The sequence below is a fragment of the Mesitornis unicolor genome, unplaced genomic scaffold, assembly GCF_000695765.1.
Source record: "Mesitornis unicolor isolate BGI_N332 unplaced genomic scaffold, ASM69576v1 scaffold23069, whole genome shotgun sequence".
NCBI classification, from domain to species: Eukaryota; Metazoa; Chordata; class Aves; order Mesitornithiformes; family Mesitornithidae; genus Mesitornis; species Mesitornis unicolor.
The window spans coordinates 1227-15477 of record NW_010208259.1 but is presented as its reverse complement, the minus strand read 5'-3'; the positions used below and the strand labels follow the sequence as shown (position 1 = coordinate 15477).

General features: G+C 42.2%; 1 protein-coding gene across 1 annotated transcript; it reads right to left on the bottom strand.

Moving 5' to 3' along the window:
• Positions 1-11461: 11461 nt before the first annotated feature.
• On the bottom strand, positions 11462-13475 carry TOB1 (transducer of ERBB2, 1). Its single transcript, XM_010192444.1, has one exon. The coding sequence runs from the start codon at positions 13265-13267 to the stop codon at positions 12284-12286; it is 984 nt and encodes a 327-aa protein (XP_010190746.1). The 5' UTR covers positions 13268-13475; the 3' UTR covers positions 11462-12283.
• Between the last annotated feature and the right edge of the window lie 776 nt (positions 13476-14251).

Sequence of the window (14251 nt, the reverse complement as noted above, 5' to 3'; positions counted from 1 at the left end):
TTGTGGCTCACAGGTTGTTCCGTTGGTAATCTGGAGAGAGGACAGGTTTAGGGATTTTTTTCCACCCTTTCTCTTTAGTAATTGCCTTGACCAGTGAGACTTTTGTCACGGGATTGAGCCTCTGGGCATTGCAAGGTCATAAAATTTAAGTTCCTGGCCTCCACTTTTCTCACCAGTCTGCTCAAGGGAGCGTATCACAGAAACAGCTCCTGGATTGTGCTGGGCGAGCACAGCTCCTTAAATCAAGCTTCAGGGCAAATGCTTTCGACCAACAATTTGAGATTGCTTTCTGCCAGCATTCCTGAGCCTGATGAAAAAAATGCTGTTTCCTGAAACGTTTCTGGCAAGAAGGGAGGTTTCTGGAGCCTCAGGTGCCACCACTGGAGGAAGCAGTGGGAGATGGACACGTAAATAGAAACAGAGACCCCCCAACATCCTGAAAGGCTCAGAAAGGTATTTCTAGGCAGGATGTTTAGGGTTTTGCTTATGTGCCATATTTCCCATATAAGGGACTAGTTTTATTTTTCTAAGACTTTCTTCTCCCTACTTCCATAGCTGGAACTAAAATGCATCTCCACGTACTTGGAAATGAGGAGGGGTGCAGATGCTCCATCCAGCTGTGCTACATTCATATGTAATTTGGAGATTTCCTTCTTGGCCAGCCAGGGAAGTGAAGCAGCTTCAAGTCTTGTTCCTGCAGGAGTCACGCAGCCCTGTGAAACAGGCATTGTTACAGTCTGCCTAATAATATCTAACAATTCATAAAACAAAAAGATTAATATAATATTATATTATATTTTTGCCCTGAAGATCCAGATGCTGCTAGGTGCTAACTGGGTCATTCTTCAAATCCCTGTTTTCATGGCTCATGTGCTCCAGGTGTAAGCACGAGTGTCTACACTACCTATCGATCTGTGCAAATCACGTAACACATGCACAACTCATTGGCCTGTGAGGTGAGCAAATACACAACTGGTCTGCAAACCCATTACTGGTAGGAGCAGATGGGTTGCTTGCTTAAATAAATGCATTTGCAAACTCCTCTGGGTCTGCTCTCAAAAGCACCAGTTTGTTTATATAATATGTTGGAGCTAGGCTCCTATACCCGCTGCCCACCAAACCCTTCCCTGGCCTGGAGTTCAGGTGCTTTCCTTTTTGCATAAAGAAGATCTGAACATGAATACATTTTTGCAGACATATCTAAAAAAAAATAATCTCTTTTGATTTGTAATGTATGAGTAAAGCATTGTTTATGTTCATGCGCTGTTAATTGGAATCATCCGTAATGCATCAGTTGGAGACAGAACAAAATAGACACAGAATAAAAATATCTACAGTGACCCGGCCCTGCAAATGCTGAGTAACTTTATGCTCTGGAGCAGAAGCTGCCTTGAACAAAATCATTTTATTCATTCCTCCTGGAGCTGCACATAGGGAATGGTTGGAGCTGGCAAGAGCAAGGGAGGGAAATAAAAAGCTACATTTTCCCTTATTCTGCTGTTGCATCTTCAGCTGCCAAAAAAAAAGTCAATGGGCTGGGGAAAAGCACCTTTGCTTGCTTTGTGACTGCTTCAGTGGGTGCTGCTCATTCACCTGGGAGAACCAATTCCCACCCAGCACAGTCCTGGCTCGACACGGCCAGCTCTCACACAACCACACAGCCTGTAACCAACCCACCACCACTCCCCAAATTCTCCAGAGACCTGGAGAGGAGGAGGAGGAGGAGAGCGGGTTCACATGGCCCATTGGCTGCCTGTGCAAAAGCAAGCTGGTGGCTGCAGCCCCGTTGCTGGGCGCTCAGACCGGGCCGGCTCTCAATGGTCACTTTGTTGGCAGTCACCGGCAGGAGCTGCTGACGTGGCACCAGCCGTGTCACCTTGCCCTGTCCCCTGCTCCGGGCACACCGGGAGGCCAGGCCCAGAGTAGAGCCCTGAATTCAGCCACAAGCAGGGGGTCACACTGCCTCTTTCCTAATTTCTGTGTTCACTTTCACATATAGGAAAAGGAATAAAAGATATATTTACAAAGGAATAAAAGACTCTGGCAGCATAGGGAGGAGGTGAAGACATTCAGTAAGTCCTGCCTCTTTCTTAATTTCCTAATTTCCTCCCAGTTTTGTCCTCTACCTGTTGAAACGCAGTTACCACAACACAATGATGGAAAAGCTGCAATTTTAATGCGTGAAGCTGTTACAATTTACAATAATTACTTTTAAAAAAAACCCAAAACAACCCAGAGGAAGAAAGTGTGTCCTCCCGCAGCTCTGCCACCCGCAGCACCCAGCGCTGCCGACTGATGCTTCTCGGCAGACACGCTTCCACCCTAGCAAAAGTCAATGTTTACTTTTGTCACATATATTTTTAGTGCATCCTGTACCCGTCCATGTCTCAACCCAGCCTCACGGGCCAATTGCCTTGCTGAAAGGCACCTCCCAGCAAATGTTGCTTCATTTCTGGAAGGACGGAGGAAAGAAGCAACCCCAAGCGAACCCTGGCAGGAGCTGCAAGGTCCGTCCCCACCTCACCAGTCCTTCAGGTTCTTCCAGTTCATGAGGACAACGTGCACAGCAAAGGCATTTGCTCTACAAGTGGCCTCCCAGTACCTGACCTCTGTAAATGCAAACGCCACTTACAGCAGCAAAGCGCTTGGCACAGACCCCTCACCCTGGGCTGACTGTGCTGCAGAGGGATCATTAGGATAAATCCATTGGGTACCCCAGGGCCACCCAGAGCTCTCAAGCAAGAAGGAAACCTTGTCGCACCTCTGCAAGGCACAGAAATGGGGTTATACCTTGTGCTGATGGGGAATGGAGGCCAAGAGAAATTGGAGCTGCTGCTGGAAGCCAGGAGCAGGTAAGCACAGTGAGCAGGGCATATCCTCTCATTCCAGCTTTCCATGGCATGATTTATCAAGTGGTTATGGAAAAAAAACAACCAAGTATAGAAAGAGATAACTGGCTAGAGTTTATACAGCCTGGGCTCCCCTTGGTCTTTCAGCCTGCCCAGACAAATGTCATTATGGGAAAGGCTGGAGATTGGATACAGCCCTCAAGTTCAGGAGCTCTAACAGGGCGTGAAAGAAAAGGGTCTGGATGGAGATAACTGCAGCAACTACATGACTAATCCCAACATCTACAGACATTTCCCCCCCTGCCTGTAAGTGTTAAGTGATCCTAAACATCCTTAAGGAAAACAGCCCCATTCTGGCTAGCAGATGACTAACTGCTTGCAAATAATAGAGATATATTTTTATATATGACAAAAAGACGAAAATATCCAAGATGACAGTGCCCCACAGAGGTGACTTCAGCACAGCTAGCTCTTCCCAAAAAGCAACTGGGAACCGGACAACGTGAGACCCGGGCACAGCACTCACAGCCAGAATGAGCCTTTTGTTTGTGCAAATGCAGATGTCAGGAGAGGGAAAGGGCCAGTTGCCACTCTGCAGCAATGCCCCCAGTGGCAGGGTCGGGGTGGATGGTTGGATCTCTCCAGAAAATAGTCAAAATCCTAGCTCTAAACACACTGACTCTTGGAGAGTCATCTCAAAGTCAGACTCACAGATGATCCCCGTCTCCCCTTACATATCGCTCATTTTCTAATTTTGTCAGGCAGATATTTAAGTAAGTGGAGTCCATTTGTGCAGGCATCAAAAAGCCAAACTCATAGGAGATCTCAACTCAAAATGTATTTTTAAATGCATTATTAGCCGCATATTACCCAAAGCGCATGTGTAGAGAGGAAAAGCTTCAGTGATTGTAAAAGGCCAAAATCTGTTCTGTACAGTTAAGGTTTCCCTCCCCACAGTTACCTCTGCTGCAGGTGAACAGGATCATCCATGTCCCCATCCATCCTCCTCTTCTTGGGCTCAGTGGTGGAGCCGAGCGCACAGGGCTGTGGCAGCAGCAGAGGCCATGGAAATCAGCCTGGGCAGGGCTTCGGGATGCTGCAGAGAAGGAAAGGGATGAAGTATGTGATATTACTACAGCAGGACTGTTTACAGGATTTAAAGGTCCCATGTTGCCATTGACAATTAACTATAGATCAGCAGAGGAATACTGTTCTCTACAATAACTGTGTATTTTTAGATAAATACGTTCCACAAATGTTTTGTAAAGGAAGGTGCTTTGCCTAAAGCATCTACTTCTTCTCAAGCCTCCAGTGGTACAGCGTAAACCATGTTACTAATAACAATTGTTCCTGCGTTTGTTTCTTGAACACAGATCACAAAATACACAGTTTATTTGGGAGTGTCTGTATACTCTTCTATTTCTGTCCTCCTTATTCAACCTCACAGAGTAAAACAGGCAACTGTGAGTCCAGAGAGGGACACAGCCCTGCCCTGAAGAGATTACAGTCTCCAACAGATAATACACTGCAAATTATACATGGCGAGGCACAGACCTCAGAATGGGGAGAATGGCTTGGTTCGGGAAAGAAACTAAGTAAAGCAAGTTTTAAGGAGGATCTTGAAGGAAAACAGGAAGAAACATCAAGAGAGGGAAACCTAGGAATTTCAAAGAATAAAAAAGATAAGAGAGAGTTTGTAAAGCAGAACATCTGAAAAAAGATTGATTCATAGAGATGAGATCCAGACCCTACATTTAACCAATCTTGTGATATCTGACTGGGCAGGTAAGCTGCTCCAAGTACAGAATTCTTAAAACCACAGAGACTCAAGAAAAAATGAAAGACAACCTTACTGACCTCTGAAAGTTCCTCACCCCCAAATGTGTGCCATCTGCTGAGGTGATCATCAAGTCAGCCTTGTCCACAGGTCCCTGGCATCACCAGCAGATTCACTTACCTCCCACCAACCAATAACATGGGGCACACTTGGGGACAGCAAAGCAACCTGAGGCAAGGTGGGACGGATGGCTTATAGACTGAGCAGCTCCATCACGTGATGCTCACACTCCCCTCCTATTAATTGGGCTGGTAGAGTACCTCATCAAGGCTATGCCTTCATTTGTAGACTCAGCTGAGCAGAAACAAGCACAGTAGATGCGTTGCAGCATGGATGGTGCCAGATGTAAGTGAGGCAAGGGCAGGGAGAGGGGACACCGTTTATTAGGTCAGCTGGTGTACTCGGAAAAACTAGACATGCTTCCAGGCACATAAGGCTTCCTTAGGTCTGAAATAGAAGCAATAACCTTAGAGCTAAATACAGGTTAAGAATAATTGTTCTGAGTTAAACTTCATTATATTAATGAATTAGGCAATTTGAGAGAAAGGATGATTGGTTCCTGTTGATCAAAGGGAGGGTACCAGCCAGAGGACAGCTGATAATGTCATTTATGGCACAAAGAGAGGGTGAGAGAGACAGGAATAATTATTGCCAAGGGATGGCTGGTGTAGCAAAAATGATGATGTAATAACACGGTCAATCTCTGCGAGTTTTATATCCTAGGCTCAGGAATTTTAGTACTCGGATAGTCTTTTGAAGCAGTTTTAGAGTTCTTCCTTGAAGGTCAGCAGTGAGAGGTCAGAGATGCAGTGGTTGATCTCTTACTGAGTGTTTCTGTCCTTTGTCAGTTTGTACAAGTTAATTCGAGTTGGTTGCCTGCAGTTGTTGCCACCAGACTGTCAAATCTGTGGTGCAAACTGCAGAGCCAGAAGGGCCATGGTAGGTCCTTCTGTATCACCTAGAAAGCCAATTCCATTAAGCAACTGTGGTTAATTGCCAACACTTATGAGTTCATCACTATCCCTTAAATATTTTTTTTAGTGACAAGTGAAGTGCCAGTACAAGGAAACCTGTGAATTCCTAAGGATCTAAATTTTCACCTAAAAATTAAGTTCTTCGTGGACTTGTAGAGAAAAGCTAGAGCATTCTGAAATGTATTTAAGTCTATACCTAGAAGATAAATTAATGTGGTGTGAGGTTGATGATTATTTACAATTACCTCATAATTTCTAAAATACTCTTGGAGGCTTGAGTCACAATTTCTCAAGTGATTTGGTTTGGCAATACTGAAATGAGTCTTTAAGGACAGCATTAACAGTCTAGAAGGCACAAATAGAGAGCATCGTTATCCATTACTCGAAAATAAAATATCAATTGTTTTCAAGTAAAATATGATCTATGGCTTGGAGCAGTTAATAAATATAAGATTCACAAATATCTGCAAGTAGGTAACTGCCCCAGGTTTTAAGAGTTTCAACAGTAGTCAGGAACTTCAGACTCTTCCCACTAAACTGCCAAACAGAGGTGCTACACATACCTGACTAACCCTGAGAAACACAGACAAACCAAGAACCTGTTGGCTCAAAAAACACATTGCAGTTATGTACAACATCTGAGTCTCAGCAGGGAGTTAAAGGCTCAAGTATGGGCTTAAAAACCAGAACTACTTTTGACAAGGCCAAAGCAATCAGTTGAAGACTGGGCAGACAGTTCATAGCACGGCTGGTGGCAGAACCCAGAAGCCCTGTCTCAGTGCTGACACTCAGGATGCTTAACGTTACGGTCTAATGAAAATGAAAGGGGAATTTGTTTTAGTTTGTAAAATCTGTATGCAAGTCTAATTTTGACCAGCAGCAACTTCAGCGAGTAGGCTGGTGTAAAATTTTCACATGATTTGTACTGGAGGAACATATACTTCCATATCTATAGAAACACCCACAGAAATTCTTTTAGAGAATCACAATAGTCAGTATGTGAGATCTCACTGCTCCAGAGGCCTTCTGCTCCGATGGTGGATGAATCAGACTCTATATACACCATGGACAATGAGAATCAAGTGCTTTACTTTTATATGCATGCCTTATTTCAAAATGTAAAGGTCATTTAATACACGTTAAGTGAACTGTACAATGGAGGAGACTCTCAAAGGCCACAGAGACTAAAGGCAATAAAAGCAGGGAACGTTAGGTCAGCCTCAGAAGATGTTGCTATGGCATACATAAATTGAAGTTCCTTATTGACAGCAAAAAGGCAGCAATAGCCAGCTAATGGCTGACACTGCTATCAGTGAATTTCAATGGAGGAAGTCAACAGAGAAAAGTGCAGTGACTTGCCCAGAGTCAGATCTGAACGTGGGGTGCCTGAGCTGCCATCTATTATGCCACGTTCTTCACTAACCTGCCACCTCCCATTTCCATCAACACAACTAAAAACTCCCAGGCCGTTTTATTACAGGATGAGGCTGCCCAAGCAGCAAATTCACCCAGTTTTGTGAGACTGTGAGCATCCAAAATAATCCTCAACTGTATTCTGACATTCAGTAGTTTCTTTGCCCTCTGTATTTAGAGATAAAGCAAGCCTTAGCCTACAAGGGGTGCAGAGAGAGGGTACCTTTTGGTGGCCAGAGCCCCATGCACCGAGGTCTTCCACGGCACAACAGTTCCTGGCATTCAGCAATTTAAGAGATGAGGTCAGAGAGAAGTGGGGTCTGGGTGAAAAGAAAAGCCATGAAAGCCTGGCGCAGCAGAGCGAGCAGCGAGAGGCAGCAAACAAAGGGAGCAATGCACAAGTTGGTCCCTCCAAGGATGCTGTGGGAGAGGCAGAAAAGACAAAGGAAGGGGTTATGGGTGTAGCAGGGAATGAATTTATTCTGCCAAGGAAAAAAAAGGTGGGTTTCCGGGTCTGTTTTTAATTGCATTAGCCTGTCCTGTGGATAGAACCTTCCCAAAGAAGCTCGCAGGGGCACTAAACAATAATTAAAGCACTACATTCCCAGAGTCCTCTTTTGTTTCATGCTATGGGTAATCTTGAAGCAAAGGGGAAATGGGCATGAAGCTCAACGAGCTCCATGAGGGCATGGAGCTGACAGGCTGTTTACATGTAATGGTGCCTCAGCTCTCAGAGGAGGAGAGGATCTCCGATTTCAGGCCTCTGAAGTGCTAAATTACCAAATGAAAACTGAGGCAAGTTCCACCGAAACAGCAGCCTTCAATACTACAGATTGTTTTTAGCAAACAAAAGTTGACAGAATAAAGGATGAGGGTTGAGGGATGTCTGCGCTGTACGCCAAGGTTTTTCTAAAAATATTTTACACCTGCTATTCGTTCCGCTCACTGATCATATTTTGTCTATGAGGTAGCGAACTCATAGTGCCAAAGGGAATGTGGTTTATGATCCCGTCTTAATGCTTTTTCCCTTCTGTAAGGCAAAACTCCTTACTACCGTCACTAAAATAAAGCCAAGAGGACAAAAGTCATACACACAGTGCCACGGTAACAGTTTAACCATCCTCTCACTGATCTTTGGAAACAATCCTTTAGCAGGATTTTACAGCTCTGGCACTTCAATTTAGCAAAGTTTTTATGCAGCTCATGAGAGGAATGCAGCCAACTCTGTACACTCAATTTAAATCAACTTGCTGATGATATAAAAAAGAAGGCTGACCCGCCGGTTTGCTTCATCTGCTCCAAAACTACCAACACAAACTCCGAGGTATTTATTTCTGAAAGGTTAATAGAACAGTCTGGGGCATCAGATCAGTAAATGAACTCTGGCTTGATCCCATGCTGGTCCAAAGAGCTGATTTAACAACTAGTTGCTGGGTTACTTGATATTTCAGAAACACAGCCAGGCTGTTTGTTACTAACAGGCTTGTGCACGTTGCAATACGGTGGGAGCACAGGGTGCAGGCGGCCATGCTGTGCTGGGTGATCTTCTGCCACAGTTGTCTGTAGCAAGAGATTGTACGAGCAATATTAATAGCTTTCTAATTTTGCATGGTGAAGGAAGGTTGGCTCTGGCCGTGGCTTACACCTAGTACCCAATTTGTATTATGACAGCTTAGGTGAAGTTAGAAGAACTACAACATTTGTACTCACCAAGACTGCAGTCCCAGGCCAGCCCGTGCCCTCTGGACTCCTATCTGCATCAGGGACCTTCAAGAGCACAACACAGAAACAAAGCACTACGTGTTGTAAACTGCACCTGTGAGCTGGCTCTCCTTTGCATAAATAATCAGATCAATTTAATTTTGGTGACCGCTACTGGACTCTGATCAAGGTCTGTTGTCTACCCACAGAACAAATGCAGCACAGACCCCAGCTGTCCATTCAATCCCCTTACCCTGCCATGCCAAGATGTCTCTGAACTCAAATTCACACATTTCAGGTAGTGATTTTCAAAAATTACCAACTTGTGCTGAACTGAGTGAGCCTTACAGATCAAAGTGCTTTGAACTTGTGTTGGGTGGGGGCTCCGAGTGAACAGACAGGATACACTAAGCACCATCGAGGGGGATGCATACTTATGGTTTTACCCTCTTCTTTACTGTAAATTAAAGACACCTTCCGAGGTTTAACTTACACTGGCAATTTTAAGGAAGTAAATTGCAAGTTCACAAGAGAAAACACAAAAGAACTTGCACAACTGAGCAAATGCTTCCTTTTCCTCCTTCACTCCTTTTTAAGTCCTTTCGCCCAAAGCAAAGGCACTTACCCGACAGCAAGGCTCAGGAGCAGAACTCTGGGTGTGTGCAAATTGAACCAGAGATTGACTTGGCACTCACTTCGAACAGAATGTTGCAATGTAAATGTTTGATCTAACAAATTCAGCACCAAACTTTAGCAAAAGATAAAATAAATGGGTGAAGTAGACAGAACAGAAAGCACACAGCTTTAATTTCTATAAGGAGTGAGAGAAAACATTAAAAATTTACACATTTGCATTATTTGAGAACATTGGAAGCTCTCCCTACAAGTTCTCTCCTTGCAAAGCACCATAAGCAAACCCTGCTTATTAAAATATTTATATTACAAGGTGCTGCAAAAATCCACCTTGCTTCCAGAGATCCTTTCTTGCTGCAAACCACTGCCCTTCGCACGTAGAGCTGGATACAGTGGAAGTGGACAAGTCAGCATAGCAAGAGGATAAGTTCGATGACCTTTAAGAGAAATGATCTCGGTTTAAGTCACAGAACAGAAATATTACAGAACACAGAGAGCAGTCTCCACTCTCAGAGTTGCCCAACATCCTAGGCAGTTTAGGTATTACTATTGTATTGTAAATAGTAAAACTGTAGTAAGTCTGAAAACATAGGCATACAGATAGAAATAATACACAGAGCTAAGATTCTCCATTTTCCAGTAATTGATCCAATTCCTTTTAAAAGCAAAATCCACTTAAAATTAGATACCAAATGATCTACTTTTAAGTACAGTTCTGCCCACTGATGTGCCATTAGTGAAAAGATAAACCAGGTGGCAAACTCAATAAAAAGGAGCCAGTTAAATACAGACAGATGAATGCCTAAAAAAACCTCCTTCACTCCATTACTGCTTTTCAATTGGTTGTCATGGCATTACAAATTGATACCATTGTCAGCCATGCATCTCCACCCCATTTCCTCATCATAGCTTCTGTCCAAAGCAAAAATCTCATGCTGGTGTTGAAAAACAGCCTCTTCCCTACAGCACCAGGCCATTTCCACCAAAACCCTGCTCGCACCAAACTGAGGGTGTGCATGTGCATAGAATTTACACCTTTTGTAAAGTCAAGTGCATCAAACAGGAGAAGACTGACCTTGTCTCAAAATCCAGTTTCAGAATACTACTAAAGTTCAGATAAGTTTAATCTTGTGCTCCTTCCGTAGCTTACAATTCATCAGCATGAGCCAAAGGACTATCCGCTTAGCATGCATCTTCTCTTTGTATGACTGGAACACGCATGGAAAATAAATTGACATTTTTTAGAATTACGGATTAAAGAAGTAAGGTTCCTTTCCCCTTAACAATGCCCATTAGCAAGGAACGCTATCTGCTGAACAGACAAAAAAGAGGGATGTAACTGTAAAAAAAGCCCTGGAAAAGCTGAGTTGTTTTGTCAGCCTCCAAACTCCTCCAACTCACATTCACGTTTTGAGAATCTATTAAGTTTGAATTGGTAAAATCCACTAAAATAAAAACCTTAGAATGTCACATTGTAGTTGCATTACATTTCTTTCTTTAATAGAGCATATAAAATGAAAGTTTACAATGAGTTTAGTAAACTGTAAATCAGCACTTTTATTCAGTCTGGTTTCTGAGCTATTAATCCCTAATACAGAAGCAGAACGCTGATGCATGGGTCTAGGACCTCTCGAGAGAACAGTCCAAATCCATTCTGATGACACGGAAAGTGAATTTGATTGAATCACCTGAGGCCCTTCTGGATCCATCACATCGCACAATAACTCAACATTCACATAGCTTATAGTCTGAACTCTCAAGGAAAAAGAAAAAAATAGAATTACCTTCTGACTTCAGGGAGCTGCAGTTATGGAAAACAAGTGCAAGTTTGCTCAAATAATGGCAGGCAAGTACTTAATCAGGCTATGTGCTTTGTCAGTAGTATTTTAGGTACAGCAGCCCATTATTGTGGTGCATCAATACAGCAACCCTTTCCATTGCTCCTTTGTGATGCACTGAGTCAGACTTTTTTGCATCATTAGCACTGACAACACAGTAAACGCAGCGCTCTGATCTTCAGCGGAACAGTAAAAACACAGACCACAACAGTCAACTAATTTTAAAGAATTTTAATACAAACTTAATATAAACTATTTCAGTCCCTCTTAACATGTAAGACACTGACTCAAAATACTTTTATACCTTTTTTCAAGTATTGCACAATGTAGGTACAAAATTAATATTTACGATTACATTTTCTTCCATAATATATAGCAAAAATCTTTAAACTTTTAACAGAAAATACAATTTGTGTTTCTTTTGAAAAAAGCAAATATTCGTACATTTTAATTCCACCACTAAGGAATATTATGTACACAACTTTTTACTTTTTTTAGAATTGATGTCTTTAAGATGGATATCTTACAATTTCAGTAAAAAAAATACAACATGAAGCTGCTGCAGCTGTCACAGATCACTGTAGTAAAAAGATATAAATGCAATACCATGTTGTAGAAACAATATATATACTCTGATATTTTACAAACTTTGTACTAAATTAAATTATACAATTAGAAAAAGACCAATAAACCCACCTATTAGTGCCAATTTTTTAAATATATATACATATATGTTTGAGCACACATATATATACACACATGAAAAAAATTAGCCACGTCCTTGCTATATCTTAAATACTGTAAGAGGCCATATTTTGAGAGTATATTTTTGTAATGTACAGTCAGTATAAAATAATTTTGTGCTTGGTTGGCAAATGAAAAAATGATGCATGTTGTATTTATCTAACCAAGCCTGAACGTATTCATACTACAAGCCTTAAAAAAAATCTCAAGAGGTGGAAAAAAAGATACACCCTTGGGTACGTGCATTTTAACTTGTACAATAGTATTTACTTGTATTTCACTTTTGTTTTATTTTTAGTTAGCCATAACTGGCTGGAATTGCTGGTTAGAATACTGCATGTTGTTTAAACTAAAATTCAAGCCATCCACAAAAGACTTCTCATTTAGACCTCCATAGGCTGCAAACATATCAAAGGCATTACTGTACTGGAGAGGACTGAGGTTAAGGGGGCTGTCACCAGGAAAGATGCTACTGGTACTACCTTGACCCTGCATGTTGGGGAAAATGAACTCCTTTGCGTTAGGAGAAAGGGCAGAAGTCTTCTGCTGTTGTTGCTGCTGCTGCTGCTGCTGACTGCCTAAGCCAAGCCCGTAGAGAGAGTGCATGGAGGAGGAAAGGGCTTTCTGCTTCAACAGGTCATTGACATTCAAGCCAAGGTTGGTGGGAGAAGTGCGGGCGACCTTGTTGCTACGGCCGCTATTCTTCATTTTGGTCGAGCCAAACTTGGTGGCAGCAAATGTGGCAGTGGTGAAGGTTAAAGGCTGAGTGGAGCGGGGCATGAAAGTTGGGCTCACAGCAGCAGAGTGGCCAAAGGGAGGAGAAGGAGAACTAGACACTGAAGATGCTGGGTCACTAATTGGCATGAACACCTGGGCCTCTGGGTTAAAGCTGTTCTTGATTTCCTTATCCAACTCACATCCATTTTCATTATCATCCACATAAAGCACTTTCACTGGTCCCTTTTCACCGATTTGGTATGAAACCTCAAATGGGTCAATCCAAACACTAAGATCCTGAGGCAAGTTGCCACGAACATCATCAATGTCCAAACCACTCTCTTTGGATGCTTGTTCTATGACTGGGTCCACCTTCTCCCCTATGTGTATACATCTAAACCCTGATCCTTTGTATGGCTTTTCTGGATACCAGTGCCCTTCATACTTCTTCTTAAGAAGTCTTTCAAGCTCTTCACCAAAAATGTTGACACGTCGTCTGGGAAGCTTATTGTACAAATATGAAATAATAAAATTGAGTGCTACTTGGATTTCAAGCTGCATAGCTGCTATGCCACAAAGGTATAAGTCTGTTTCAAAACCCGAAGAAAGTGTTCAAGATGCCACAAGGAAACAAAATTTCATTCAAAGTGCTGATTCTAGTTGATTATTATCCTTCACCTTGCGTGCTCTTGTTCCTTTAAGAAAAAACAAAAGCAAACACATCCAAATAAGGAAAGCATAAGATCAAGCTCCAAGGCCTATTCTTTCAACTTCACTTGCTGCATAAAATAGGTTACTTTTAAAATAAAAAAAAAATATGCATCAAACTATTTATGTTCAGGCCTGCGGAAGGTGAGGATGTCAACTACATTCAGAATGACTTACAAGCAACGCTGCAGAAGATGCACTAGGCATGTGTTTACATATACAGCATGGGGCATTTCAAAATCACATGAGCTTGCTGTTTAGTTATTCACAAAGCAGCAAGGATAATTTTTAAGACATCACAGAACTGCCAGGCTTGTCAAGGGTTCAATTACCAACCCGTATTCGGATGATTTATAGTACTCAGCTGCAAAATTTAGCACCAGACTATTAGTTTAGCTCGAAAGGTCTTAGTCCAAGGGTCATTTATCAATTTAAAGTTTGCAAACATACTGGTTGCACTGTAAGCTACAGAATTATAAAAATGCTAACTACTGCTTTAGAAGATTTCACACAAATAACCAAATTATGCAACATTTATTTTAACTCCGAGCAAATCATCCGCATAAACTATGCACTGGCAAAATTATGCTAACTGAAGAGAAAATGTCTGCTGTACATAGAATTGTACAACAATTCTTCCTTGGAATAGCTAAGATGACAGTGCAGTCAATGCATACAAAATAGATGCATGTATCTTCTGGCATAAGGGTGGTAATGACCATGAAATTATTACAATAAATTCACAATTTTTTCCCTTTCTACAAATTATTCTGTATTATCAGATGTAATATATTAATATATACTAAATTCATATATTGCGCTGTCTATAGTTCAGAT